General features: G+C 54.7%; 2 protein-coding genes across 6 annotated transcripts in view; both read left to right on the plus strand.

The window, feature by feature from the left end:
* Llgl2 (LLGL scribble cell polarity complex component 2) overlaps window positions 1–18,694 on the plus strand; it is a 35,104-nt gene extending 16,410 nt beyond the window's left edge. Inside the window, exons 3-26 of one of the 5 annotated variants that reach the window (XM_031353012.1) lie at window positions 3,351–3,448; window positions 4,541–4,622; window positions 4,861–4,976; window positions 5,390–5,548; window positions 9,801–9,963; window positions 10,346–10,478; window positions 10,766–10,820; window positions 11,161–11,315; window positions 12,360–12,577; window positions 12,655–12,722; window positions 12,820–12,973; window positions 13,064–13,168; window positions 13,477–13,769; window positions 13,868–14,018; window positions 14,982–15,138; window positions 15,977–16,093; window positions 16,217–16,383; window positions 16,750–17,014; window positions 17,188–17,347; window positions 17,548–17,576; window positions 17,810–17,857; window positions 18,034–18,079; window positions 18,166–18,227; window positions 18,413–18,694. In XM_031353012.1, the coding sequence (XP_031208872.1) occupies window positions 3,351–3,448; window positions 4,541–4,622; window positions 4,861–4,976; window positions 5,390–5,548; window positions 9,801–9,963; window positions 10,346–10,478; window positions 10,766–10,820; window positions 11,161–11,315; window positions 12,360–12,577; window positions 12,655–12,722; window positions 12,820–12,973; window positions 13,064–13,168; window positions 13,477–13,769; window positions 13,868–14,018; window positions 14,982–15,138; window positions 15,977–16,093; window positions 16,217–16,383; window positions 16,750–17,014; window positions 17,188–17,347; window positions 17,548–17,576; window positions 17,810–17,857; window positions 18,034–18,079; window positions 18,166–18,227; window positions 18,413–18,420 (3,009 nt within the window). In that variant the 3' untranslated portion in view covers window positions 18,421–18,694. Of the gene's footprint in view, window positions 1–3,350; window positions 3,449–4,540; window positions 4,623–4,860; window positions 4,977–5,389; window positions 5,549–9,800; window positions 9,964–10,345; window positions 10,479–10,765; window positions 10,821–11,160; window positions 11,316–12,359; window positions 12,578–12,654; window positions 12,723–12,806; window positions 12,974–13,063; window positions 13,169–13,476; window positions 13,770–13,867; window positions 14,019–14,981; window positions 15,139–15,976; window positions 16,094–16,216; window positions 16,384–16,749; window positions 17,015–17,187; window positions 17,348–17,547; window positions 17,577–17,809; window positions 17,858–18,033; window positions 18,080–18,165; window positions 18,228–18,412 lie in introns of those variants that run through there. The other 4 variants (XM_031353014.1, XM_031353015.1, XM_031353016.1 and 1 more) reach the window with 4 other exon arrangements.
* A 2,681-nt stretch (window positions 18,695–21,375) lies between these two features.
* Myo15b (myosin XVB) overlaps window positions 21,376–24,153 on the plus strand; it is a 36,865-nt gene continuing 34,087 nt past the window's right edge. The window contains 1 exon segment of the mRNA XM_031354088.1: window positions 21,376–23,369. Within this exon segment, the coding sequence (XP_031209948.1) occupies window positions 21,376–23,369 (1,994 nt within the window).

The raw sequence follows: 24,153 nt of genomic DNA on the forward strand, positions 1-24,153 counted from the left end.
GGGGGGGGGGGGGTCAGCCTCCCTGTGCCTTCCTTTCCCTGCTGTCCCCAGGACACACCCAGACTTCCTAGTTCCTCCCTGTTTCTTCCCTTGGGCCTAAGCCACATCCTTCCTCCCTGTCCCAGCAGGGGCCACCAAGTCTTCCATGTACCCTACCCACAGGGCACACGGGGCTCAGGCCTGGCTTGGCCTCTTCTGAGGAGTCTTCGCTCACGTGGGCCCTGAACAGGGAAAGACCTGGGGAGCTGTGTCCCTTATTTCGCTTTTGAGGGAGCGTTGGTCCCTCAGCAGGACAAGATGCCCTGGGGACAAGGGCACACTGCAGAATACTGAGGACTCTAGCAGCCAGCCGGCCTGGGGACAGTTCTCACGCTGGAGTGAGCAATCAGAGCACACACTCTGTATTGCCAAGAGGCCTCATGTCCAGTCCAAGGACACACTGCCCAGGGCGTCCTGGGTGGCAACCTGGGTGGCATCCTGGTGAGGCCTAGTGAGCCTGACTGGGTGCCTTTGGAAGAACAGGGAGGAGTGGTCACAGTGTCCGCCGCTGGACGCTGAAGGAAGTAGGAGGTGGGGGATGCCCAACCTTTGCAGCAGGAAAGATTCAAGCAGGATTGTAGACATGCTTAAGAGCGGATGGGGCAGCATGTGGCCTCAGAGGCCAAGAAAAGCTGCAGATCTGTTTCTCTTTGACTTCACTTCCCTGAGGGTAAGAAGTCAGAATCGCCAGGCAGTGGTGGCGCATGCCTTTAGTCCCAGCCCTTGGGAGGCAGAGGCAGGTGGATTTATGCGTTCGAGGCCAGCCTGGTCTACAGAGTGAGTTCCAGGACAGCCAGGGCTACACAGAGAAACCCTGTCTTGAAAGATAAACAAACAAAGAACATAATAGGAGCCATGTATATAACTTAAAATTTCTAGTATTAAGTAATCAGATTTAATTTAGATACAAATTCTGTTTAATATACTCAAAATATTATCTTTACAGGTAGGCAATACAGGTATTAATTAGTAAGTTGTTTCGACTTCCGTGTGTGTGTGTTTGGGGAAGGATTTTTTATGTATATGAATGTTTTTGGTTTTGTGTGTGTATGAGTGCCTGCGTGTATGTCTCTGCCCCATATGCATGCACTGCCTACAGAGGCCAGAGAGGGCGCTGTATCCCCTGGAACTGGAGTCAGAGACAAGTGTGAGCCACCAGGTAGGTGCTGGGAATTGAACACAGGTCCTCTGCAGGAGCACCCAGTGTCTTAACCCCTAGTCGTCACTCCAGCCCCTGATTTGTTTTGTTTTGTTGATACTAAGTCTCTAAATTCTGGTATATTTTATATTTTATAGCAGTCTCAGTTGTAAAATAAACTCTTTGAAAAGCTGTTTTAGAGTTTGAGATTGCAGCTCTAAGTCGAGGCCTGAGGTTGGGCTCCCCTTCAGGTTGTTTTAGTAAAGACACTCCCGTGTGGCAGAACTTTCCTTCTTTTCCTGTTTTGTTGTTGTTGTTGTTATTTTGTGGTTGTTTTTTTGTTTATTGAGACAAGCTCTCCTTGTAGCCCAGGTTGGCCTGGAATTTACTGTATAACCAAGGCTGCCCTTGAACTCCTAACTCTCATGCCTTCACTCCCAAGTGCTGGGATTACAGGCGTGAACCGTGATGCAGTTTGAACATCCATTCACATGTTTAAATTGGTTGAAATAAAAGAAACTTTAAACATCATCTCCTTGAAGTAGTGAGCCATGGCCACACATGGCTACTGTCCTGGGCAGCTCAAGGTGTGGGGCCTCCTCCTGGGCCTTAAGCTCCTGAGGGTTTCTTCCTCACCCAACCCCCAGTCCTCCAAACTGCATTCCAAAGGCTTTGGCCTGAGCTGCCACTGCTGGTAGTAATGGGGAAAATGCTAATTTCAGGAGCTTGGAGATTTCTCCTGGCCTCTCTGTGACTTCTCCAGGCTTCAGCAACCTGGGATCAGCCAAGGCGATGCTGGCCCGGGAAGAGCTTGTCCCACACAACCTGTGTGAGTTCTCTGCTCTACTTTTTCTGGGAAATGTTTGCATTCCAGACACTCCGCTATCTACCCGGGCCTTCTCAGGCTCTGCATTTTTCACATAGCTGAACAGGGACTGGGGCTGGCTGGGGCCCTCCGACTGGGGTCCTGCATTCCTGGCCGGACATCCAGGTATGGCCATTTGCAAAACAGAGGATGTTCCTGGTCCGTCCTTCCACCCACTTGACCCCAGGGGATCCCCTCCCAAGGAGGCTTTTGTTAGAGCCGTCCTCCCCGGCCTGGCCTCCTCCCATGAGCCACTGGGCTGGACTGTGGGGAGGTGCGGCTCTTGAGTTTACTCCTGCTGTCGCCAGGGCTTATCTCTCTGTGCTGCTGGCGGTCTGATAGGCTGCTCCTTAACACTGACCAGAGCCTGGGGGCCAGCTCTTCACTCTTCTGCACACTGTGGATTCAGCTGAGTAACTCACAAGGCAACTGTTTGTCATTGTGTCCTGCTTCAGCCCACTTCAGCAGAGTCAGTGCCCCATGGGGTAGGTAGCTGACTGGGAAACAGAAGCCCAAGTCTCCTGACGGATGCTTTGGCATCGGCTGTTAGTATCCGCACCTCTGGTCTGTAGCTCCTCACACACTTATGGTGAAAAAGGCCCAGAGCTGCAGGCGGGGACAGAAGTCCAGACCTGACCGCCAGGGTGGCTGACATAGGGAAGGGACCCTGGGAGGGAGGCAGTGACCCCTCAGGAATGTTCTCCAGCCATTTTTAGCTCCTTCTAAAGCCTTTAGCCATTGGGTGATTGCACACAGATAACCTGGGAAGCTATACATGTCCATGAACATGCTTGGGAGTGTTTGTGCGATGCAATCCAGTCATAACTCTGTATTTTTTCAAAAACCATGCATAACCGGCACACCCCTTTAATCCCAGCATGAGGGAGGCAGTTGCAGGTGGATGGATGTCTAGCCAGCCTGATAGCCTACATAGTGAGTTCCAGGGCAACTGGAGCTACATAAAATAGAGAGTCCCTGTCTCCAAACCCCCTCAAAATTATATATGTGTAATTTATATGTGTGTATGCATGTATATGTGTGTGTGTTTATATAGTTGTATAGTGTGAGTGCTCTCATGTAGGTGTATGTGTGATGGTCAGAGGGCAACTAGAGATAAGGACTTCAGAAATAAATGAGTCCTGTTTCAACTCCAAGCTGAGGAGGTGCTGAGCTGAGCCCCCTTTTCCTGATTGAGCTGTGACTCCACAGCCCAGCCTCAACCCTGTGGGATCATGGGGACTTGAAGGATGCATCTGTAGGCCCAGAAGGATGCATCTGTAGGCCCAGCCCATGTGCTTCTCATTGCAGACAGTGGAGCATGGCTTCCCACACCAGCCCAGCGCCCTTGGCTATAGCCCTTCGCTGCGCATCCTGGCCATCGGAACCCGCTCTGGAGCCGTCAAGCTGTATCCTTTGAGACTGAGAGGCCAAGGCGATGATATCTGGGACATAGGGTAGGTGAGATCCTGAGAGAGCCTGTCTCACCCTGCTTCCTCTTGGGCGCCTGGTCCAAAAGCAGGGAGAGAACTTAGCACGGAGGGCTAGACGTCCTTTAGAGCACGGAGTGAGTTAATTTTCTCTTAGCCGGCTGCTTAAGTTTCCCTCTTGACCTGTAGCTGGGGACTTCAGGACTTCAACTGTACTTGATTGTAGAGCCCTGGGTGACTACCCGGACTAGCTGGATAGTCCACAGCAGGAGGTGACTAGGATACTGGTGGTTTCAGCAGAGAGGCCCCATGCTGGAACCATTCCTCTGCCTGGAATAAGCTGGGCCCTGAGTCCTAGACCACGCCTTGCATTCCTGATGTCTAACCTACACCAACTGCTAAGAGGCCTAGAGAAGTTGGGAGACAGGGGCCCACCTTGGGTAGCTGAGCTGGGACCTCCTCCCAGAGTCCTCCCCTAGGCTCCTGCTACTCTGACCCAGCATGAATGACAGCCCCGAGGGCTGGGCTGGTGTATACACAAGAGGCCAGAGGCCAGAGCCTTGTTATTACAGACCAACCTTGCCCCAGCTGGTTAATCATTACCAGCCAGGATCACATCCTGGTTGCCAATTGCTGGTGCCAACTCTCAGGGCAAGGCTGCTTGGGGTGCCCCCCTACCGTGCCCCATGTTCTCAAAGGAACCACCTGGTGACAGGTGATAGGCCTGTTGTTACAGCTCAAGTTGCAGGGGTGGTGTGGAGGGAGGGGTGGTGTGGAGGGAGGGGTGGTGTGGAGGGAGGGGTGACAGCCTAAGAGTTGTGAGAATAGAGAATAGGAAATTGCCCTCGCACCCCACCCACACACCTGTCCTGCTGGGGCAACTCTTCCCCGGTCAGATCACTGACTGAGTGCACCCGGCCATGACCACTGCTTTCCACCCCCACCCCTGTGCCCCGGACATGGGTGCACAGATGCTTGTCTGGGTGGCCTCCTTGCTCCCAGGCCACAGACCACCCCTGGGGTTGGGGGGGACTGCTGTCCAGCTTCCTGAGGTTTTCCTGAGCCTTCTAGATATGGTGCCCCGGGGGTAGAGTTCATGGGGCTTCACAAGGAGAACAACGCTGTGCTGCAGATCCACTTCCTGCCTGGTCAGGTGAGCACCAGTGGGGAGGGGCCTCCCTGCTGCCTTCTTAACCCCCACATCGTCTGGAAGGGACAGTATGGTGGGGGTGGCCCAGAACCCTAGGCCCTTTGTCCACCTAGAGGCCGAGCGGCTCACAGGCTACCCTGACGACCACAGAGGGAGGGGCTTTTGTCGTGGGGCTCCTTGAAAAGTCCAACACAGGCTGAAGGATGTTGCTGGCAAGCTCCTGTCCTCATTCTCTCCCTAGTGTCAGCTGGTCACTCTGCTGGATGACAATAGCCTGCACCTGTGGAGCCTGAAGGTCAAGGGCGGGGTGTCCGAGCTGCAGGAAGAAGAGAGCTTCACATTACGTGGCCCCCCGGGGTAAGGACATAGTGGTCCCCTTTCTTTTCTGGGTACCCCTTACCTTATTCTTCCTCAGTTCTAGGGTGGGCTCATCTCTTGGGTCCTGTTGAACCATTGGCAGTGCCTAGTGTTTAAGCCACCATCTCGTGCTCTAGAGCTCCTTTAGACGGCGATGGGCTGTGCCCTGCCCATGCCCACGTCTCACTGTGCATGAGAGCGCTAGACCTTTTCCTTGCCTCTCAGTTCATGCTCCCTGCTGCCTGTAAAATGATTATGTCACAGCTTGAGCGAGATGCTCTGAAGCCAGCCAAGGTCCTCAGGGGCCTGGCTTCCCTAGAAAAGGCTTTCCCCGGGGCTGATAAAGACATTGCACCCCTGGGGTCCCCCATCCTGGACAGCAGACAGCTCATCAGCAGCTGTCCCTTGTGCAGGGCTGCCCCCAGTGCCACACAGATCACTGAGATCCTACCTCACTCTTCCGGAGAACTGCTCTACCTGGGCACCGAGAGCGGCAATGTGTTTGTGGTGCAGCTGCCGGGGTTCCGCATGCTGGACAACAGGACCATCTGTTCAGACGCAGTGCTGCAATGGTGAGTTGCCCAGCACCTCGAGTGTGGGCCGTGGCCTTCTCCTGGTCCCCAGTAAGGGCTGTTTGCCATTTCTAGCCTAGGAAGTCCAAGGGACTTCTAAGTAAAACAGTCTACCTTCTACCTGTTCCCAGTTGTGTCTCAGTCAAGCCTGTATCTATTAACATCTTAGAGTGACTTTGTCAACTCATTTAAAGGTGAGAGAAGTGGCTGAGTGTGGTGGCGCATACCTTTAATGCCAGCACTCACAAGGCAGAGGTTCAAGACCAGCCTGGTCTACAAAGTGAGTTCCAGGATAGCCAGGGCTACATAGTGAGATCCTGACTCAAACCAATACAGAAAATGGACTGAAGCCATGACTCAGGGCTTAAGAGTACTGGATGAGGCTGGAGAGATAGCTCAGCGGTTAAGAGCACTGACTATTCTTCCAGGGGTCCTGAGTTCAAATCCCAGTAACCATCTGTAGTGGGATCCAGTGCCTTCTTCTGGTGTCTCTGAAGAGAGCAACAGTGTACGTACATACATAAATGAATAAAATCTTTAAACAAACAAACAAACACGCACACAAAAAAGTACTGGATGATCTTTCAGAGGACCCAGATGGTGGCTCACAACCTTGTCTGTAACCCCAGTCACAGGGGATCTGACACCTTCTTCTGGCCTCCAGAGGTACTGTATACATATGGTGCCTAGACATACTTGAAGGCAAAACACCCAGACATGAAATAAATAATAAGGGGGCTGGAAAGATGGCTCAGCGATTAAGAGCACAGACTGCTCTTCCAGAGGTCCTGAGTTCAATTCCCAGCAACCACATGGTGGCTTACAACCATCTGTAATGGGATCTGATGCCCTCTTCTGGTGTGTCTGAAGACAGCTACAGTGTACTCATATAAATAAAAATAGATAAATCTTTAAATAAATAAATAATAACAATAAGGAGGAGAAGGAGGAGTGAGCCAGCCCAAAATCCCAGTGTGTCAGTAACTCCTTAGTGCTGTGCACTGTGCACACGGGACCACAAATCTCAAAGCTCTGAGGACTTTGCAGTGAGGGAGTCCAGACCAGACTCATTGCATCAGCTGACCTGGCTCCAGATGCTGTGGCTTAGAAGCCTGGAGGTTTGTCAGCATCACTTCTTGATGACAGGATCTGCCACAGACAAGAATTCAGAGCAGCTCTGGGGATGCGGAGGGGCACAGGGTTCTGGGGCAGTAGAATTGGACATGGGCTTGTCAGGCCACGGTGACGGTGCTGGAATGTGCTTCCAGGGCCAGGGGCCAGTGGGCTAGGGCTCAGCCTGGGCCAGGCTGACGACACAGACAGTGGGCATCCACGTGGGGATGAAGCAGGACCCATCCGTCCAGCTGCAGCACTGCTGGCTTGGGGGGATTCCTGTGTGGGGTGGGGTCCTTCTGACTACAGCCCCTGTTCCACTCCCACTTGTCAGGACAGGACAGGGCAGGGTTAGGCTTGGGCAGCACAGCTGAGGTCAGAGCGAAGCAGTTTATAGGGTGACAGGTGGGACTGCTGGCGTCCAGCCTGAGCCAAGGCTATGGACAGGACATTAGGAAGGCCAACTCCTACACAAGTGGCCCTGTCAGGGCCCCAGCCTTGTCCCTCACCTCTTACTCTTCACCCCTCAGCCTGTGGCAGCTGACTGAGGCTAGTCAGGGAGGGCCTAGAATACCTGAGAATTCCTTCTGGCAATCTAAGTCTTTCTTCACCTTTTACTCTGACACTTGCCTAAGTTTGCTTGGGAGGTTTTGAAACAGGGTTTCACATAGCCCAGGATAGCTCCAAACATGCTATGTATCTAAAACTGGTATCTAGATTTTTCTATCTCCACTTCCTGAGTGCTAGTGTTGGAGCTGCAAGCCATGGTTTTTATGTCATTACATGGTGCCTAGGTTTTTCTGTTATCCTTCCACTAAGTCTAGTGACATCGCATTTAACAAGGTCTCCATCCAGAGAGGTAACTACTACAAGACAGAGACATAGTTCTTTGTCATCATTGTAGGGTGTTTTCTCCACCCCACCCCCCTCCCTGTGTGTGTGTGTGTGTGTGTGTGTGTTCATAGTGAGTGTGTGTGTGTCTGGTGTGTCTGCATGTGTGCGTGCATGTGCTTGTGTGTGTGTGTGTGTGTGTGTGTGTGTGTGTGTGTGTGTGTGTTAGTATGTGCTGGGAATCAAGTCCAAGGTCTCAGACATGCTGGGAAAGTGCTCTGCTATTGAGCCACACCCCACCCATACTGCTGCATTTAGTGACCTAAGATTGGAAACCATCTAAAGAATTGCCTGACAGTTTTCTTTACTGATGATATTGTTTGTGTTCACTGAGGAAGCCTTAGCCAGGCCTGGTGCTGCACACCTGTAATCCCAGCCCTGAGAGAGCAGAGGGTGGAGCTTGCTCAGGAGAGGGAGCGGAGGCTGGAGCTCATTCAGGAGCACAGATGTTGTAATGTGTGGATAAGCTCAGCATGGATGGTTTGCACAAGGAAGATGTGCAGAGGCTCTCTAGGCCTTGCTGGCAGACCAGCCTGACTGAACCAGTGAGTTCCAGGTTCAACAAGAGATAGTGTCTCTAAGGCAGGGAATGGGAAGACTGTCAAACTCTGGCCTGTGCATGGGCGTCCTCCCCACACACAAGCACTCACACCACACACAGAACAGCAGCAGAAAACAGACATCAGGATGGCTCAGCACACAAAGTTTAGCACTGGCCACTCAAGCCCCACAACTTGTACATGATCTCCAGGACCCAGGTAAAAGGAATCAAGAAATGACTTGAAAAGACTGTCTTCTGACCACACACACGCCATATTCACAGACGTCATCATGCACACCAACACAGTAAATAAAATAAAACGGGCCATGTTCACAGACATCCTCATGCACACCGACACAGTAAATAAAATAAAATGTAAAAAACTGAACAAGCTGGGCAGTGGCGGCACATGCCTTTAATCCCAGCACTTGGGAGGCAAAAGCAGTCGGATTTCTGAGTTCCAGGCCAGCCTGGTCTACAGAGTGAGTACCAGGACAACGAGGGCTACCCAGAGAAATCCTGTCTCGAAAAGCCAAAAAACAAAACAAAACAAACAAAAAAAAAACTGAACTAGGGGCTGGAGAGGTGGCTCAGAGCATGTCTGCTCTTGTAGAGGACCCAGGTTCAGTTCCCAGCACCCACATGGTAGCTCACAGCCATCTGTAACTCTAGTTCCACAGAATCTGCTGCCATCTTCTGGCCTCTGTGGGCACTGCACACACATGCTATGCTCATACACATAAAATAATTACATCCAATAAAGTAAAATTTTAAAAAAATATTTAAAACAAGCCAGGCGGTAGTGGCGCACACCTTTAATCCCAGCACTTGGGAGGCAGAGGCAGGCGGATTTCTGAGTTCGAGGCCAGCCTGGTCTACAGAGTGAGTTCCAGGACAGCCAGGGCTACACAGAGAAACCCTGTCTCCAAAAACCAAAAAAAAAAAAAAATTTAAAACAAACAAGCACATTTAATTGTTCAGCAACTTACATTCCTGTCACTGTTACTTGCTTTCATTATGAATGTCCTCAGGACTAGGCAGATGGCTCTGTGCTTAAGTACTTTCTACTCTTCAAGCACAGCAGACTTCAGTTCCTGGCACCGACATCAGGTGGCTCACAGCCATCTTAGCTCCAGCTCCCAGAGGGGTCTGCTGCCTCGGGCCTGTACTGGCACTCATGTGCACATGCCTACACAAGGGCGCACACATGTATAAGTGATTAAAAACAATAAAACTATCTTTTTAGAGGAGTGGGTTGAGACAGGGTCTCTCTATACAACTCTGACTGTCTCAGACCTTGCTAAATAGGCCAGGCTGTCCCTGAACTCACAGAGATCCACCTGCCTCTGCCTCCCAGTGCTGGGATCAAAGGCGTGTGCTACCACACTCAACAACATTGATTTTATCTGTAAAGATAGGAGTCTCATGTGGCCTAGACTAGCCTTAAACTGGTCTACAATTGCATTTGATCTTGAGCACCTGGTCTTTCTACCTCCTAAGTTTGAGGATTATAGTGTCTATCATCATACCTGCCCCCTGAGTTTGTGTGCATGTGTGTGTATGTGCATGTGTGTGTGTGTGTTAATATATAAATACCATGTCTTGTTCTACATGACCCTCACTGTGATATGGCCAGCCCCACCATCTTCCCAGGCTGGCATGTGAGGTCCCCACTGTTGCGTGGGCTCATGGCACTCCCTTGCCTAGGTTGCCAGAGGAGGCCCGCCACCGGCGAGTTTTTGAGATGGTGGAGGCTCTGCAGGAGCACCCTCGAGACCCCAACCAAATCCTCATTGGCTACAGCCGAGGCCTCGTGGTCATCTGGGACCTTCAGGGCAGCCGAGTGATCACTCACTTCCTCAGCAGCCAGGTAGGTGCTGCCTGGAAGGGTGGCTCCCCCAGGCTCTCATCTCTTCCTCTGGGTGCTTGTCTGGGAGAGTGGCTCTCCCAGGCTCAAGTGCAGGCTGCAGTCCCCAGCCCCGCCCCTCATCTCTTCCTCTGGGTGCTTGTCTGGGAGGGTGGCTCTCCCAGGCTCAAGTGCAGGCTGCAGTCCCGAGCCCCGCCCCTCATCTCTTCCTCTGGGTGCTTGTCTGGGAGGGTGGCTCTCCCAGGCTCAAGTACAGGCTGCAGTCCCGAGCCCCGCCCCTCATCTCTTCCTCTGGGTGCTTGTCTGGGAGGGTGGCTCTCTCAGGCTCAAGTGCAGGCTGCAGTCTCCAGCCCCGCCCCTCATCTCTTCCTCTCTTCCTGCAAAGCAACTGGAGAATGTCAGCTGGCAGCGGGATGGCTGCCTGATTGCCACCTGCCACTCCGACGGCAGCCACTGCCAGTGGCCCGTGTCCAGTGACACCCAGAACCCAGAACCTCTGCGCAGCTCTATGCCTTACGGTCAGTGCTTCTGTGTAGAGGGTTTGACCTTCTTCTGCCTGAGGAGCACCTGCGGGCTTTCCTGGTCTCGGGTCTGGGCTGCCTCACTCATAGAAGCAGAATCTGGGTCCAGAGAGGTTCGGGGCTTGGTCCAAAGCCACACAGCTGGCTGTCTGGTACCCACTGTGGCTGCCTCAGGAAACTGCACAGAGAGATACTTACTCCCCATTGCAGGCTGACCTGTGGTTAGATTAGAAGGGATCTAGACCTTGTGTCAGACCTGCTCAAGGTAACACTTTTTCTTTTAGGTCCCTTTCCTTGCAAAGCTATAACCAAAATCTCCTGGCTTACCACCAGGCAAGGGTAAGTGCGGTGCCCTATCCCTCCCACTTTGTATAGATAGCCTCCCTGAGAACATCCCAGGCTCCTGCCCCAGCGGGGACAGTGCCTACAGAAGCCCCAGGCTCCTAGCCCGGATGTCCCGCCTCAGCACTGCACTGGGAAGAAATGGGAGGCTGCTCTGCCTTTCTAATCACTGTGGAGGCTGGCCTCATTCAGACGCCGGGATCCCACGGCCTCCAGACCCCGCCACTAAGCCTGGCCCTTCACCCTGTGTGCTCCATCAGGTCCCGGAGGCCAACCCCGCTTATGACTGTCAGGAGTTGTATAGGAGGCCCAGCCCATCTTTCTCCTGTGCCTACAGGTTGCCCTTCACCATCTTCCAGGGCGGTATGCCACGAGCCAGTTATGGGGACCGCCACTGCATCTCAGTGGTCCACAATGGCCAGCAGACAGCCTTTGACTTCACCTCCCGTGTCATCGACTTCACTGTTCTCACAGAGGCCGACCCTGCAGCTGGTAGGAGAGCGTTGGAAGTTGGGGTGCTGGGCAGGTACAAAAATGAAGGCTGCCATGTAGATGTTCTCAAACCTTCCACCCTCCCGGGTCCCTTAGCCTTATCATCCTTCTTTATACCAATGACACCTGTGAACCCCCCTTTTCCTCCCTTGCCAATTCTCCCGGGCGCAGACCCAGTCCAGAAGGCCGTCTCTCCGGGCCACACCTCTTGCCTGTTCCAAGCTCTCTTTTTTGGCCCAACATGGGCACATCTGTGTTGCTGGATTTATACCAGTCTAGCTTGGCGAGGGGGTCTTGGCTCAGATGTGGTTGAAGTCTGGGTGGGGTAGCAGGTGGCCATATGGGGCCAGCCCTGGGTCATCCTCATAAATGAGAAAACAGAGAAGACCAGTAAAGGTTGTGTAGACAGGAAGGACCTGGGAACTGTCCAGGAGAGAGAGGCCAGGTTTCCTCTACTGATGATGACCATGAGCTGGGGTCCCCAGGGGGGAGGGGCGGGCTGCTCCAGACACTCCTGCCTCTAGATCTTCTTTTTGAGCTTCCCACTCCCAGGGAGCCCCTAGGCCCATGTTTCCTTCTTTCTCACCCTCTCCTCCCCTCCTCTTGCTCTGGCTACCTAGAATTATCCCTCCTCTCATGTCTTCCTTGATGAGCAGTTCACAGGTGGAGGCCGCTCTGTGGGGACAGAGACACACTCTCTAACTTGCTGCCTGTCCTTGCTTTGGGCCTGTAGGGCACACTGAGGTGCTGTGTGACAGAGAAAACACTTACCATCCTTCCCATGACATCAGGGCGTCAGTCAAGGCCAAACATTAGGAAGAATTTCCAAGCGGCTTGTAGCTGCTCCCATTCCTAACTGAGCTCAGGGCCCCTTGTCAGCTCTGAGGGGCACTGGTGTCTGTGCCGCAGCCTCGTAGAGAGGCCTTGGCCATGGCACTTCGGCTTGCAGCTCTTATTTTGCACACAGCAGGCAGTACAGATTGATGGATCCAGCTCCCAGCCTGGAGCTTTAGTGATAGGCCTGACTCTTTGCCTGTTCCCCAGCCTTTGATGACCCCTACGCCCTGGTGGTGCTAGCCGAGGAGGAACTGGTGGTGATTGACCTGCAGACAGCGGGCTGGCCACCCGTCCAGCTGCCCTACCTGGCTTCCCTGCACTGCTCCGCCATTACCTGCTCCCACCACGTCTCCAACATCCCCCTGAAGCTGTGGGAACGCATCATCGCCGCAGGCAGCCGCCAGAACTCGCACTTCTCCACCATGGTAGGGTCAGCCCTCGCCCCCAGCCCACTCCTGCCTTGGGCCCAGGTTCTCTTGGACTTCCTGCTCTCTTCTTCTAGGAGTGGCCTATAGATGGTGGCACCAGCCTGGCCCCACCGCCACCCCAGAGGGACCTGCTGCTCACAGGGTAGGTGACTTTAATGGCTACTTTCCCTTTTCCAAGGGGGACATGATAGGTGGGAGGGGCACCCTGGCTGACAGCCCTCACCAGGCTCTGCCCACAGGCATGAGGATGGTACGGTGCGGTTCTGGGACGCCTCGGGTGTGTGCTTACGGCTGCTCTACAAACTCAGCACCGTGAGGGTGTTCCTCACAGACACAGACCTCAGCGAGAACCTCAGCGCCCAGGGTGAGGACGAGTGGCCCCCACTCCGCAAGGTGAGGCCAGGAGCCTGAGAACCGGGGGTGCGGGGAACCAAGCTAGGACGCACCCATGGCCACTCAGGCATCATCCCCTCCCCTTGGCAGGTGGGCTCCTTCGATCCCTACAGTGACGATCCTCGGCTGGGCATCCAGAAGATTTTCCTCTGTAAATACAGTGGCTACCTGGCTGTGGCAGGCACGGCAGGGCAGGTAGCAGGCTGGGCACAGTGGGGTTGAGGGCAGAGTGGTTGGGTGGCTTTAGTGGGCAGGGGTGGGGGGGGCAGGACCCCCTGCCCGAGGGCATCGCACCTGCACCTGTTCTCAGCAGATGCAGGATGCTTGGTTCCAGTATATCAAGTGACCCCAGAGTGATGACCGTTCTGCCTCCAGAAATGAAAATTTGGACTGGAGTCAGACAGGGGCCTTGGACTTGAGCCTGGCTCCTGAGTCCTTTGCTGTCCTTAGCAGTCCTTTGGACTGGTTAGCCTCTGCTGAGCATTCCGCTACCCCCACCTCAGGTGCTGGTGCTGGAGCTGAATGATGAGGCGGCAGAACACGCTGTGGAGCAGGTGGAGGTTGACCTGCTGCAGGACCAGGAGGGATACCGCTGGAAGGGGCACGAGCGCCTCGCCGCCCGCCCCGGGCCTGTGTGCTTTGAAGCAGGCTTCCAGCCCTTTGTACTGGTGCAGTGCCAGCCCCCAGCTGTGGTCACCTCCTTGGCTCTGCACTCCGAGTGGCGGCTTGTGGCCTTTGGCACCAGCCACGGTTTCGGCCTCTTCGATCACCAGCAGCGGCGGCCAGTCTTTGTCAAGTGAGCAGAGCATCTGGGACTTGGGGCTGGGACCTTGTGAGGACCTCTTCTGGGCCCTGTAGCGTCAGTGGCCTGACACGACTTCCCACTTCCTCAAGGTGCACACTTCACCCCAGTGACCAGCTGGCCTTGGAGGGCCCTCTGTCTCGAGTAAAGTCCCTCAAGAAGTCTCTACGTCAGTCATTCCGTCGGATGCGCCGCAGCAGAGTGTCCAGTCATAAACGGCGACCTGGTGGCTCCATAGGCGAGGTGAGGCCCCAAGCTCAGAACAGCCATCTACAGAATTGTACAGCTCTCCCTCCTTGGGCTGTAAGTTCAGGATCTGAATCCAGATCAAGTAGGTTCACCACCCACTTAGCAAATGGCCTTACATATGCCACGCTGCCTTGGTGGCTCAGCTTCCCATGTTCAAAAAGCCATAAGTATGATACCTGCTACGTTAGAGGCAAGTCCCAAGCCAACAAGCACAACTGCTGTCTTAGTCTTGCTGAGATGAAACACTGTGACCAAAAGCATGTGCGGAGGGGAGGGTTCAGTTGGGTTACACTGCCCCCTACCACGCAAATAAGTAAATACAGAAAATAATAGCCCAGGGAACTGGAGAAAGCCTGGTGTCTTAGTCAGGGTTTCTATTGCTCCGATGAACACCATGACCAAAACAACTTGGGGAGGAAAGGGCTTGTTTGGCTCACACTTCCACATAATCAGAGAAGGTCAAGACAGGAACCCAGACAGGGCAGGAGCTGACGCAGAGGCCATGGAGGGATGTTCCTTACTGGCTTGCTCCTCATGGCTTGCTCAGCCTGCTTTCTTATAGAATCCAGAGCAGCAGCCCAGGGACGGCACCACCCACAGTGGGCGAGGCCCTCCTCTATCAATCACAATACAAGAAAATCCTCTACAGGCTTGCCTACAGATTAACTGTATGGAGGCACTTTCCCAACTGGGGCTCCCTCCTCTCAGATGACTCTCACCTGTGTCAAGTTGACATAAAACTAGCCAGCACAGTCATTGTCTTATTTTTCTGTCCCTTTCCTTCCATGGGAAGTCAAGCAAGTTCTCCTCAGGGAATCTCTTACTTGCACAAAGTCCTCTTGGGTCCAAGCAGTCAGATCGGCATGGTTATGACCAGTTCTTCCCCGGGAGAATGAGTGAGTGTTCTGAGGAGCAGAGGCAAGAGCCCACCCTCAGACCCAGCCCATCTTCCTGCAGGCGCAGGCTCAGGCTGTGAACGCCAAGGCCGAGCGGACAGGCCTGCAGAACATGGAGTTGGCCCCTGTGCAGCGCAAGATTGAGGCCCGCTCAGCAGAGGACTCCTTCACTGGCTTTGTTCGGACTCTCTATTTTGCTGATACCTACCTGAGGGACAGTGAGTAGCCAGCCTGAGTTTCGGTGTGTAGAACATGGGAGGTACCCATGGCATGAGGACAGGGATCGATGGGCTCTCTGCTGTGAGGGAGCAGGTAGATGGGTGCTTCCAGTGTGAAATCACATAGTTAATGCTGCTGCCTGGGACCCTCAGAGGGGTACTCACCCCATTGTACAGACAGAAATCAAAGCCAACACCTGCCTTCCCCTGGGCCTTTCCAGCCTGACTGCCTGGCCTGATAGCCTTGCTCCACTGCTTGCCAGAAGTTTGGTGTTAGACACATCACCTAACCTTTCTGGCCTGCAGCTTCATGTACCACCCAGATAGCACGTGGGAGCGTTAAATCCTGCCTGGTTCTTCTCTGCTGGCTGTGAGTGGTGCCTGCTGTGTCCCTGCAAGGGCAGAGCTGCCCTAGATTCAGGGTTTTCTGAGTGGGAAAACCTGAGAGTGGGAAAAGCCTCTGAGAGTGTGGGAGCTCTTTCCCAGGAGGCCAGTGAGGCCCCACACTAAATGGCGTGGCCATTTTAGAGGAAGGAACTGAATCTTTTGAAAAACCAAAAAAAAAAAAAAAAGACAGGGTTTCTCTCTGTGTAGTCCTGGCTGTCCTGGAACTCACTCTGTAGACCAGGCTGGCTTTGAACTCAGAAATCCACCTCCCAAGTGCTGGGATTAAAGGCATGCGCCACCACCGCCTGGCTGGGAACTGAATCTTAAAGAAGCTTGCCAACTTGACTTTAGACATTTGGTAGCAAGACTGGTTGGAATCCCAGATTGCCGGCCCCACTCAACCCCCCCCAGAGCTGGGCCTTAGATTCCCAAACGTTTACTCTTTTGGCAGGCTCCCGCCACTGTCCCTCGCTGTGGGCTGGCACCAACGGAGGCACTGTCTATGCCTTCTCCCTGCGTGTGCCCCCTGCAGAAAGAAGAACAGATGAGCCTGTCCGGGCGGAGCAGGGTAAGTGGTGGATGGGAAAACACAGAGGGCCCGATCTACTTGGTTGGGTAGTGTGGTGTCATAGAGCCACCCATCATAGCCCTGTCCCCAACCTGCCTCTTCCCCGATCTACCTCCTTTGTAGCCAAGGAGATCCAGCTAATGCATCGTGCACCAGTGGTGGGCATCCTGGTTCTTGACGGGCACAATGTACCCCTCCCCGAGCCCCTGGAAGTAGCCCATGACCTGTCGAAGAGCCCAGACATGCAAGGGAGCCACCAGCTGCTTGTGGTGTCAGAGGAGCAATTCAAGGTGACATGTGAAAGAGCCCCCTGGATGTTCCTGAGGCATCAGTACTGTTCAGCCCCTAGATGGTCAAAAATAAAGATAGCTGGGGTTGCGTTGGAGTAAGGGCCATGGGGTCACAGGAAATAAGGAAGGGCCTTAGACCCAAAGGTCAGAGGTGGGAACACGGAGGCAGGACCTGAGTCTGTGTGAGGTATAGAATGCCCAGACTGGATGACCGTGGCCTCCAATCTTCCTGACCCAACAGCCGCATCTAAGGCTGGAGGCACTTGCTGCACAGCACGAGGTGTCTGCTAGAGGGCAAGGTCCCAGTGGTAGTAACGGGTGGGAAAACCATGGTGTGACTCACGTCCGGCTGCCATGTGTGCCTAGGTATTCACACTGCCCAAGGTGAGCGCCAAGCTAAAGCTAAAGCTGACAGCCCTGGAGGGCTCACGGGTACGGCGAGTCGGTGTTGCCCACTTTGGCAGCTGCAGGGCTGAGGACTATGGGGAGCACCACCTGGCAGTGCTCACCAACTTGGGTGACATCCAGGTGGTCTCAATGCCCCTGCTCAAGCCCCAAGTGCGGTACAGCTGCATCCGGCGGGAGGACGTCAGCGGCATAGCCTCCTGTGTCTTCACCAAATATGGCCAAGGTGTGTAGGCACGGCCTGGGGCCTCAGTGGGATGGAAAGGCCAGAGCAGCTCAGGTGTGGAGCTCTGCTTGGCAGACTCTGTCCCCATCCCCCCTGGGACAGAGGCCCTGTCACAGCCACAGGGCCCAGGAGCCTCTGCTGGCTTCTCTCAGGGCTCTTCTGCCTCTCCTCAGGTTTCTATCTGATATCCCCTTCGGAGTTTGAGCGCTTTTCTCTCTCCACCAAGTGGCTGGTTGAGCCCCGGTGTTTGGTGGATTCAACCAAAGCCAAGAATCACAACCGGCCCAGTAACGGCAATGGCACGGGCCCCAAAAGGACCTCAGGCCAAGTCAGGTGAGGACGAAGGCCCAGGGCCTCTCCACAGCTTGGCTCCTTCTCAGGCATCTGCTAACTGGCCAACATGCCCTCCTCCCCATGCCAGCGGCCAGTCCACCACATCTGCTCAGATCTAGTCAAACAGGCTGGTCTCACTCATTCCTCACAGATTTTCAGAACCTAGTGGCCCCTAACCCTCATTGTCTGCCCCTCCACAGGAACTCAAGGAGCCAGAGTGATGGAGATGGTAAGACAGGCCCCTTGGGCTGCTATGTGGGGCACAGCTGGGGCACAGCTGGCTAGCCTGGGGTAAAAGAAGAGGGGCCAAGGGTGGATGAGAGGCAAGATAGGCCGGGAGCAGGAATGAACAATTTCCTGCATCTGGGGCTCTGGCTTCCAGCACTCACTCCTTTAACCCCTGTAATGAGAGGGCTGGGCAGAGGGCCCAGGACAGGCCCACCTGACCACCCTGCCTTCCAGAGAAGAAGCCGGGCCCAGTGATGGAGCACGCACTGCTCAGTGACGCCTGTGAGTCAGTGTGGGGGTTGGTGAGGCTCACAGGAGGGAGGAAGGAGCATGTCTTGGGGTACAGAGCAAAGCTTGGAAAGGCAGAGGAAGCTGGGACCAGCCTGTCAGGGACCCCACTGGTAAAAGAAAGTGTCAGGCCTCACCTCCAAAGGTCTCACTGGGTCTCTCCTACCCAGCAGGGGTCCTAAAGGAAATCCAGAGTACACTGGAGGGGGACCGGAGGTAAGTCACTGCAGCACTGGGAACATGTGGGGACATGGAGGATGAGGCCACGAATGGATGGTGACCCCCTGTCTTTGCCACCTCAGGAGCTATGGCAATTGGCATCCTCACCGCGTGGCTGTGGGTTGCAGGCTCAGCAATGGAGAAGGTAGGACTGTGGGCACTCCAGAGGAGGGGAGGGCCTGCTGCTAAGGAGGGATGGGAAGACGGTCCCTAAAAGAAGAACCCTCACTGCCACCCCTCCAAGATCCCCAGTGGCCTTGGATGGATGGCTGAGGCACCTTCCCTGCCCAGGACGATCCTGACCTACTGTCTCCCCATGTCCTTCCACAGCAGAGTGAATGGGACGGCGCCCAGGCTGTGGGATGATCACACACTACTGAGGGCCATTCCGGCCCGAGCCGGACCAGGGGCTGCCAGGACCCTGGTCACCTTCCTGTTGCTGCTCCCGGCCTCAGGAGAGGGGAGCTCCCACGGGGACTGCCCCTCCTGGGCCCTGTCTGTCCTGACCCCTTTATCAATGTTGCACAATTTTTATTTCCACCCCTTCTGTAGTGGGCTGGATTTTAAATTATAAATTTTAACCACCTCAAGTAAAACTGAGTTTTTAATAGACACCTTGTTTCATCTTCACTGGGACAGCCTGACCACCTGCATTTTCAGTGGTTCTGGTCCATCTCCAGCTGCAGAGAGAAGTGGGGGGAGAGAGAGAGAGAGAGAGAGAGAGAGAGAGAGAGAGAGAGAGAGAGAGATGTTCAGAGAACTCCCTCTTAGAGCTTTGAATCGCCAAGCATTGCTGACTTTCCAGGATAGGGTGGAACAAACTGAGGTATCACCTGCCAGAGTTCACCCTGGGGGAACGAATACGAATGGGTTCATTGGACTTCCTAATAGAACACAGGTGAGGGGGAGCCTCCCCTCAACAGGCCACCCCTGAAAAGCCTTTACTAGATACCCACTCCGGTGGCGACCCCGGCCTATATGTGCTGCGGCCCCTCCCCAGGAGAGGCATAGTTTGCAGCAGGAACAACTGACTACTTGGTCAGGATCTCATCCTCCCTCCCCTCAGGTTAGCTCCTAGGACTCACTCTGCAGACCAGCCTGCTGGAACTCAGAGATCCACCTACCTCTCTGCCAAAGGTGTGTGCTACCACCACAGCCCAGAAACTTCAGTTTTAGAAAGAAAAGAAGAAAGAAAAAAAAGAAAGAAAGGAAAGAAGGAAGGAAGGGAGGGAGGGAGAAAGAAAGAAAGAAAGAAAAGAAAAGAAAAGAAAAGAAAGAAAGCCAGCCATCAGAACTAGCTTGGTAGCACAGGCCTTTAACATCATGAGTTCCAGGACAGCCAATGCTATGTAGAGAGACCCTATCTCAAAAAATAAAAATAAATGTAAATAAATATCCACCAAAGGGCCTACAAGTTGGCTCAGTGGCACTTGCCACCAAGCCTGACAGCTTGGGTTCAATCCCCAGGCCACACAGGTTGGAAGGAGGGAACTGACTCCTGCAAGCTGTCTGCCCTCTGATCACACTCAAGGACTGTGGTATGAGTGTACACAAGTGTGCAGGCGTATGCACACATGAGCAAATAAATACAACTAAAATTCTACTACTAGCCAAGTGGTGGGGGTGGATGCCTTTGATCCCAGCACTCAAGGCAAAGGCAGGCGGCCAGCTGATCTAGCCTGGTCTACACAGTGAGTTCCAGAACAGCCAGAACTGCATAGTGAAGCCCTGTCTTGAAAACAAAACAAACAAAAATCTATCAATAACAACTGCTTAGATTACAGTGCATGAATTCATTGTGATGTACAACTGAAAAGGGAGAGAGAGAAGCTCTGTGTGTGTTACAAAACATCAGGGCCAGGCCGTGGTGGGGAGGCCTTTCTTTCCAGCACTCAGGAGACAGAAGCAGGCAGATCTCTGAGTTCTGGGCTAACTTGGTCTACAGAGAGAGTTTCAGGACAGCCAAGGCTACAAAATCCTGTATTCACTTTAAATAAATAAATAAATAAATAAATAAATAAATAAATAAATAAGGGCTGGAGAGATGGCTCAGAGGTTAAGAGCACTGACTGGTCTTCCAGAGGTCCTGAGTTCAATTCCCAGCAACCACATGGTGGCTCACAACCATCTGTAATGGGATCTGATGCCCTCTTCTGGTGTGTCTGAAGACAGCAACAGTGTACTCACATACATAAAATAAATCTTTAAATAAATAAATACCTCCTAGGCAAGGCATTGAATCAAACAGCATTGGGTTATTCTTGGTGAGTGGCAGGATTGAAGCCAATGAGATTTATTGAAGGTGTAATTATTGCTAATTGAAAAAAGCAGTGGTGCAGGGCAGTGGTGGCCCAGGCCTTTAATCCCAGCACTTGGGAGGCAGAGGCAGGTGGATTTCTGAGTTCAAAGCCAGCCTGGTCTACAGAGTGAGTTCCAGGACAGCCAGGGCTACACAGAGAAACCCTGTCTCGGAAAAGAAGAAGGAAGAGGAGGAGGAGGAGGAGGAGGAGGAGGAGGAGGAGGAGGAGGAGAAATAGAGGAGCAGTGGTGAGGACTCGGTTAGCAGAGGACCTGCCTGGAATCCACAGGGCCCTCCTCAGCCTAGGGGGGAGAAGATCCCCGAAGATCTCCTGACTACTAATGATAAGAAGCCTTTGGGGCTGGAGAGCCGGCCGAGCAGTGCTGGAGAACACTGGCTGCTTTTCTGAGGGACTGGGATTTGACTCCTATCCTCCATGAGACTAGTTTGGGGCCATGACGCCAAAGGGGTGCACTGGGTTTACCCCAGTTCAAGGCGTATTCTCCTATCATATCCACTTTTTAGTAAGTTGAATTTCACAACAGGAAAGAAGAGAATACCCAAGTGTTCCCTGCCCAGTCCCACAGTCACAATCCCCATCTCCTGGAGAAGCCCCCACCTAAAACAGCTTCTCTCTGCCCCTCTTGGCAGGCCGGTAGTGAGGCTGAAGTAGATCATGGCCTCCTCAGTGTGGCCTAGTGCCAGGCTGACCTGCCTGGCAAGGAGTCCTGGCGTCGTTGCCCTGTCCACGGCCTTTGTCCACAGCTGCTGCGTCTCCTCTTTCCTCTGCTTCCACTCCATTGTTGACCAACGGGGTCAGGACCCACTGTCACCTGCATTATTGATGCTGCTGCCCAGGAGGGGAGACTCCAGGAGGGGGACAGATTGAGCCATGACCCTACAGGAGCAAGAGAGCGTCTAGTAACCGAGACCTCAGGGCACCCGTGAGCAGCCAGATCAGAAGGCAGAGGATCAGGACATCGGGGAGGCAGTCATGGGCGGAAGCAAGGGCAAAGCACATCAGCGCCGGGCTCGACCCGGGAGACCAGCCTCAGCCGAGAGGGAGTCCGGGTCCGCCAGCGGCGACTGCGCCCCAAGCCGGGACCGCAGGCCTGTCCGCGGCAAAGCCCGCAAGACCAAGCCCGCTACGGAGCTTGAGGCCACCGGAGGCAAGGGGACCACTGGAGGCCAGAGGAAGCCCACCGGAGAGGGGAGCCACCGCTGCAGGAGTGCAGAAACTGAGACATCACAGGAGAGGCGGGGCAGCTCGCAGCGTCTGGGACCCACGGAGAGCCGTGAGTCCGGGGACAGTTGTGGGGAGCACACGGAGGAACAGAGAATCCCCGGGGAAGAAGAGCGGACAGGCAAGCGCGGCCGCCGCAGGAGAGGAAAGGCTCGGGGACCTTCGCCTCGGCGAGGCCACCGAGAGACTCCTAGCAGGGATGAGTGCATGTCGGGCGGGGATAGTAGCAGCTCGTGTCTGGACAGTGAAGCCCGCGAGGCCCAGGACAGCATCAGCCAGGGAGGTGGAGCCCCGGAGCGGCCACCCAAAATGGAACCTTCGGATACCAGTTCAGAAGGCGCTCCAATCAGAGGACCCGGCTCAACTCTGGTGCAGGGTAAATGCCCGGGCAGCATGCATCCAGGCAGCGAAGGACACGCCTTGGAGCTCCAGAGCAGGGAAGGGTCGTGGGGGACAGGGCCTCAGAGAGCGAGTGACGATTCCCCGACAGATACAGACTCGAGCCCCGGGTGGGCTGGGCACAGACGTATCCCCGAGACCCAGGAGATAGAGCTGGGTAGGGAAACTGCAGCCTCCAGCGTCCCCAGAGGCTCTCAGAGTCCTCGCAACTCTAGCGCGATCGCACACACCAGCGACGTCGCGGCTCAGCCAAAGGCTGAGCTGTCCCGCACTGAGCCTGAGACAGCGGAGGCTCCCGGGGCTCAGCGCCTCCAGGCGGAAGAGGTGGCGAGGAAGGTGCAGGAGACTGCGGCAGAGAGCGACGCGGGAGCTGGAGAGCGAGCGGGTGCACACCGGGACCGGACGCCGCTGGCCACGCTCGTGGTGCTGCGCAGGCTGCGCCCGAGGCTCCCAGCCGGCGAGCCTCCCCAGTGCGCCCGTGGCATCCGCGTGGGTCTCAAGGCGCGACTGCAGCGCGTGGCGCGGGCCCTGGGCTTCCTGCGCTGGCTGCGGCTGCGGGTGGAGCGACGTGGGACGAAGGCGCGCGCCGCGAGCCCGCGGGAGTACGAGGAGTGCGGCCGCGAGAGGGCGCTCGAGACGCGGGGCGCAGCTCCCGGGCCACGGCGCTGGCTGGCCTTGCGCCTGGCCTGTCGCCTGGTGGGGCTCCGGGGAACGCGGGGAGCACTCCCGTGCGGTGGTCCGAGCCCTCCGCAGGCTCTGAGCAGCTCAGTCTCTGAGGATGCATCCGCCACCGAGGAGCCAGCCCCAGATCCCAAATTCGCGGTGGTCCTTCCCCGGATCCATACTGCGGGGATGGACTCGGGCAGCCGCAGTTCAGGAGCATCCACTGGAGAAGGTGGCGTTTCCTCTCCTTATAGAGCTGCAGAGGATAGAGAGGAGCAAGAAGCTAATGGAGAAGGGGTGGTCAGGTCCTGTCAGGTTCCCTCCTTTTTCCCGTCTGCCCCCAATGGGACCCCACCGGATGAGAACCGGAGAGAAGCAGAGCCAGAGACCTTGGAAGCTAAGACTGGAGTACACTGGGCACAGGACTCCAATCCCTGCGAAGACCCCAAGCTTGGCGCTGATACTCTGTTGCCTCAGCTCACTTTGGAGACTCGCCTGCGGCAAAATAGCCCCTGCAGGTCACCAAGGGAGCAGTGGGAGCCAGAGGATGACACTGAGGCAGCGCTGGAAAGGGACCTGGAATTGAGCCTCCAGAGGGACCTAGAGATGCCACCGTTTCTGGGTGCTAAGACCAGGAGTCTCCCAGAGGGCCTGGAAGACGTTGAGGACCTCGCCAGGCTGCGGTGAGGGGCACAATGCCAAAACTGCTGCCCCTGGTTCAGTTTCTCATACTTCATCCTGCCCTCAGAACTTTCAAAATCGTATGCACCCTTACTGAAGCAACAGAGGATTTTAGTCTCAAAGAAAGACAGATTTGGGGTGCAAGGTGCCTTCCAAACCCAGTCCTCTTTTATTATTTTATTTATTTAGAGACAGGTTTTCTCTGTATAGCCCTGGATGTCCAGGAACTCGCTCTGTAGACCAGGCTGGCTTCCTTAGAGATCTGTCTACCTCTCCCTCTGCCTCCCAAGTGCTGGGATTAGAGTCATATGCTACAACTACAGCCAGAACTCTCTCTGTGTGTGTGTGTGTGTGTGTGTGTGTGTGAGAGAGAGAGAGAGAGAGAGAGAGAGAGAGAGAGAGAGAGAGGGAGAGGGAGAGGGAGAGGGAGAGGGAGAGGGAGAGAGAGGGAGAGAGAAGGAGAGAGAGGGAGAGAGAGAGAGTTGCAAGCTTTTGAGCCCCATGTACACATGCAGAGAGCAGAGATCAGAGGACCGCTTGCAGAAGCTGACCTGCCCACCCTGCCACCCTGTAGTTTCTGGGGCTCACACTGGTTGTCACCGCTTTGCAGAGAGTGCTTGGACCCGCCTAGGCATCTTGCTCCCTGCCCCAAGCCTGTTTTTACTTTTTAACTTGTCAAAGAATGTCTCCAGGTTGCCCAGGCAGGAGTTGAACATGTGGTACACTTGTCCCAGCCTCCTAAGTCGTAGGAATTACAGGCGTTCCCCCCGGGGGGGGGGGGGGGGG

Source organism: Mastomys coucha, unplaced genomic scaffold (genome assembly GCF_008632895.1).
Source record: "Mastomys coucha isolate ucsf_1 unplaced genomic scaffold, UCSF_Mcou_1 pScaffold5, whole genome shotgun sequence".
In the NCBI taxonomy this organism is placed as follows: Eukaryota; Metazoa; Chordata; class Mammalia; order Rodentia; family Muridae; genus Mastomys; species Mastomys coucha.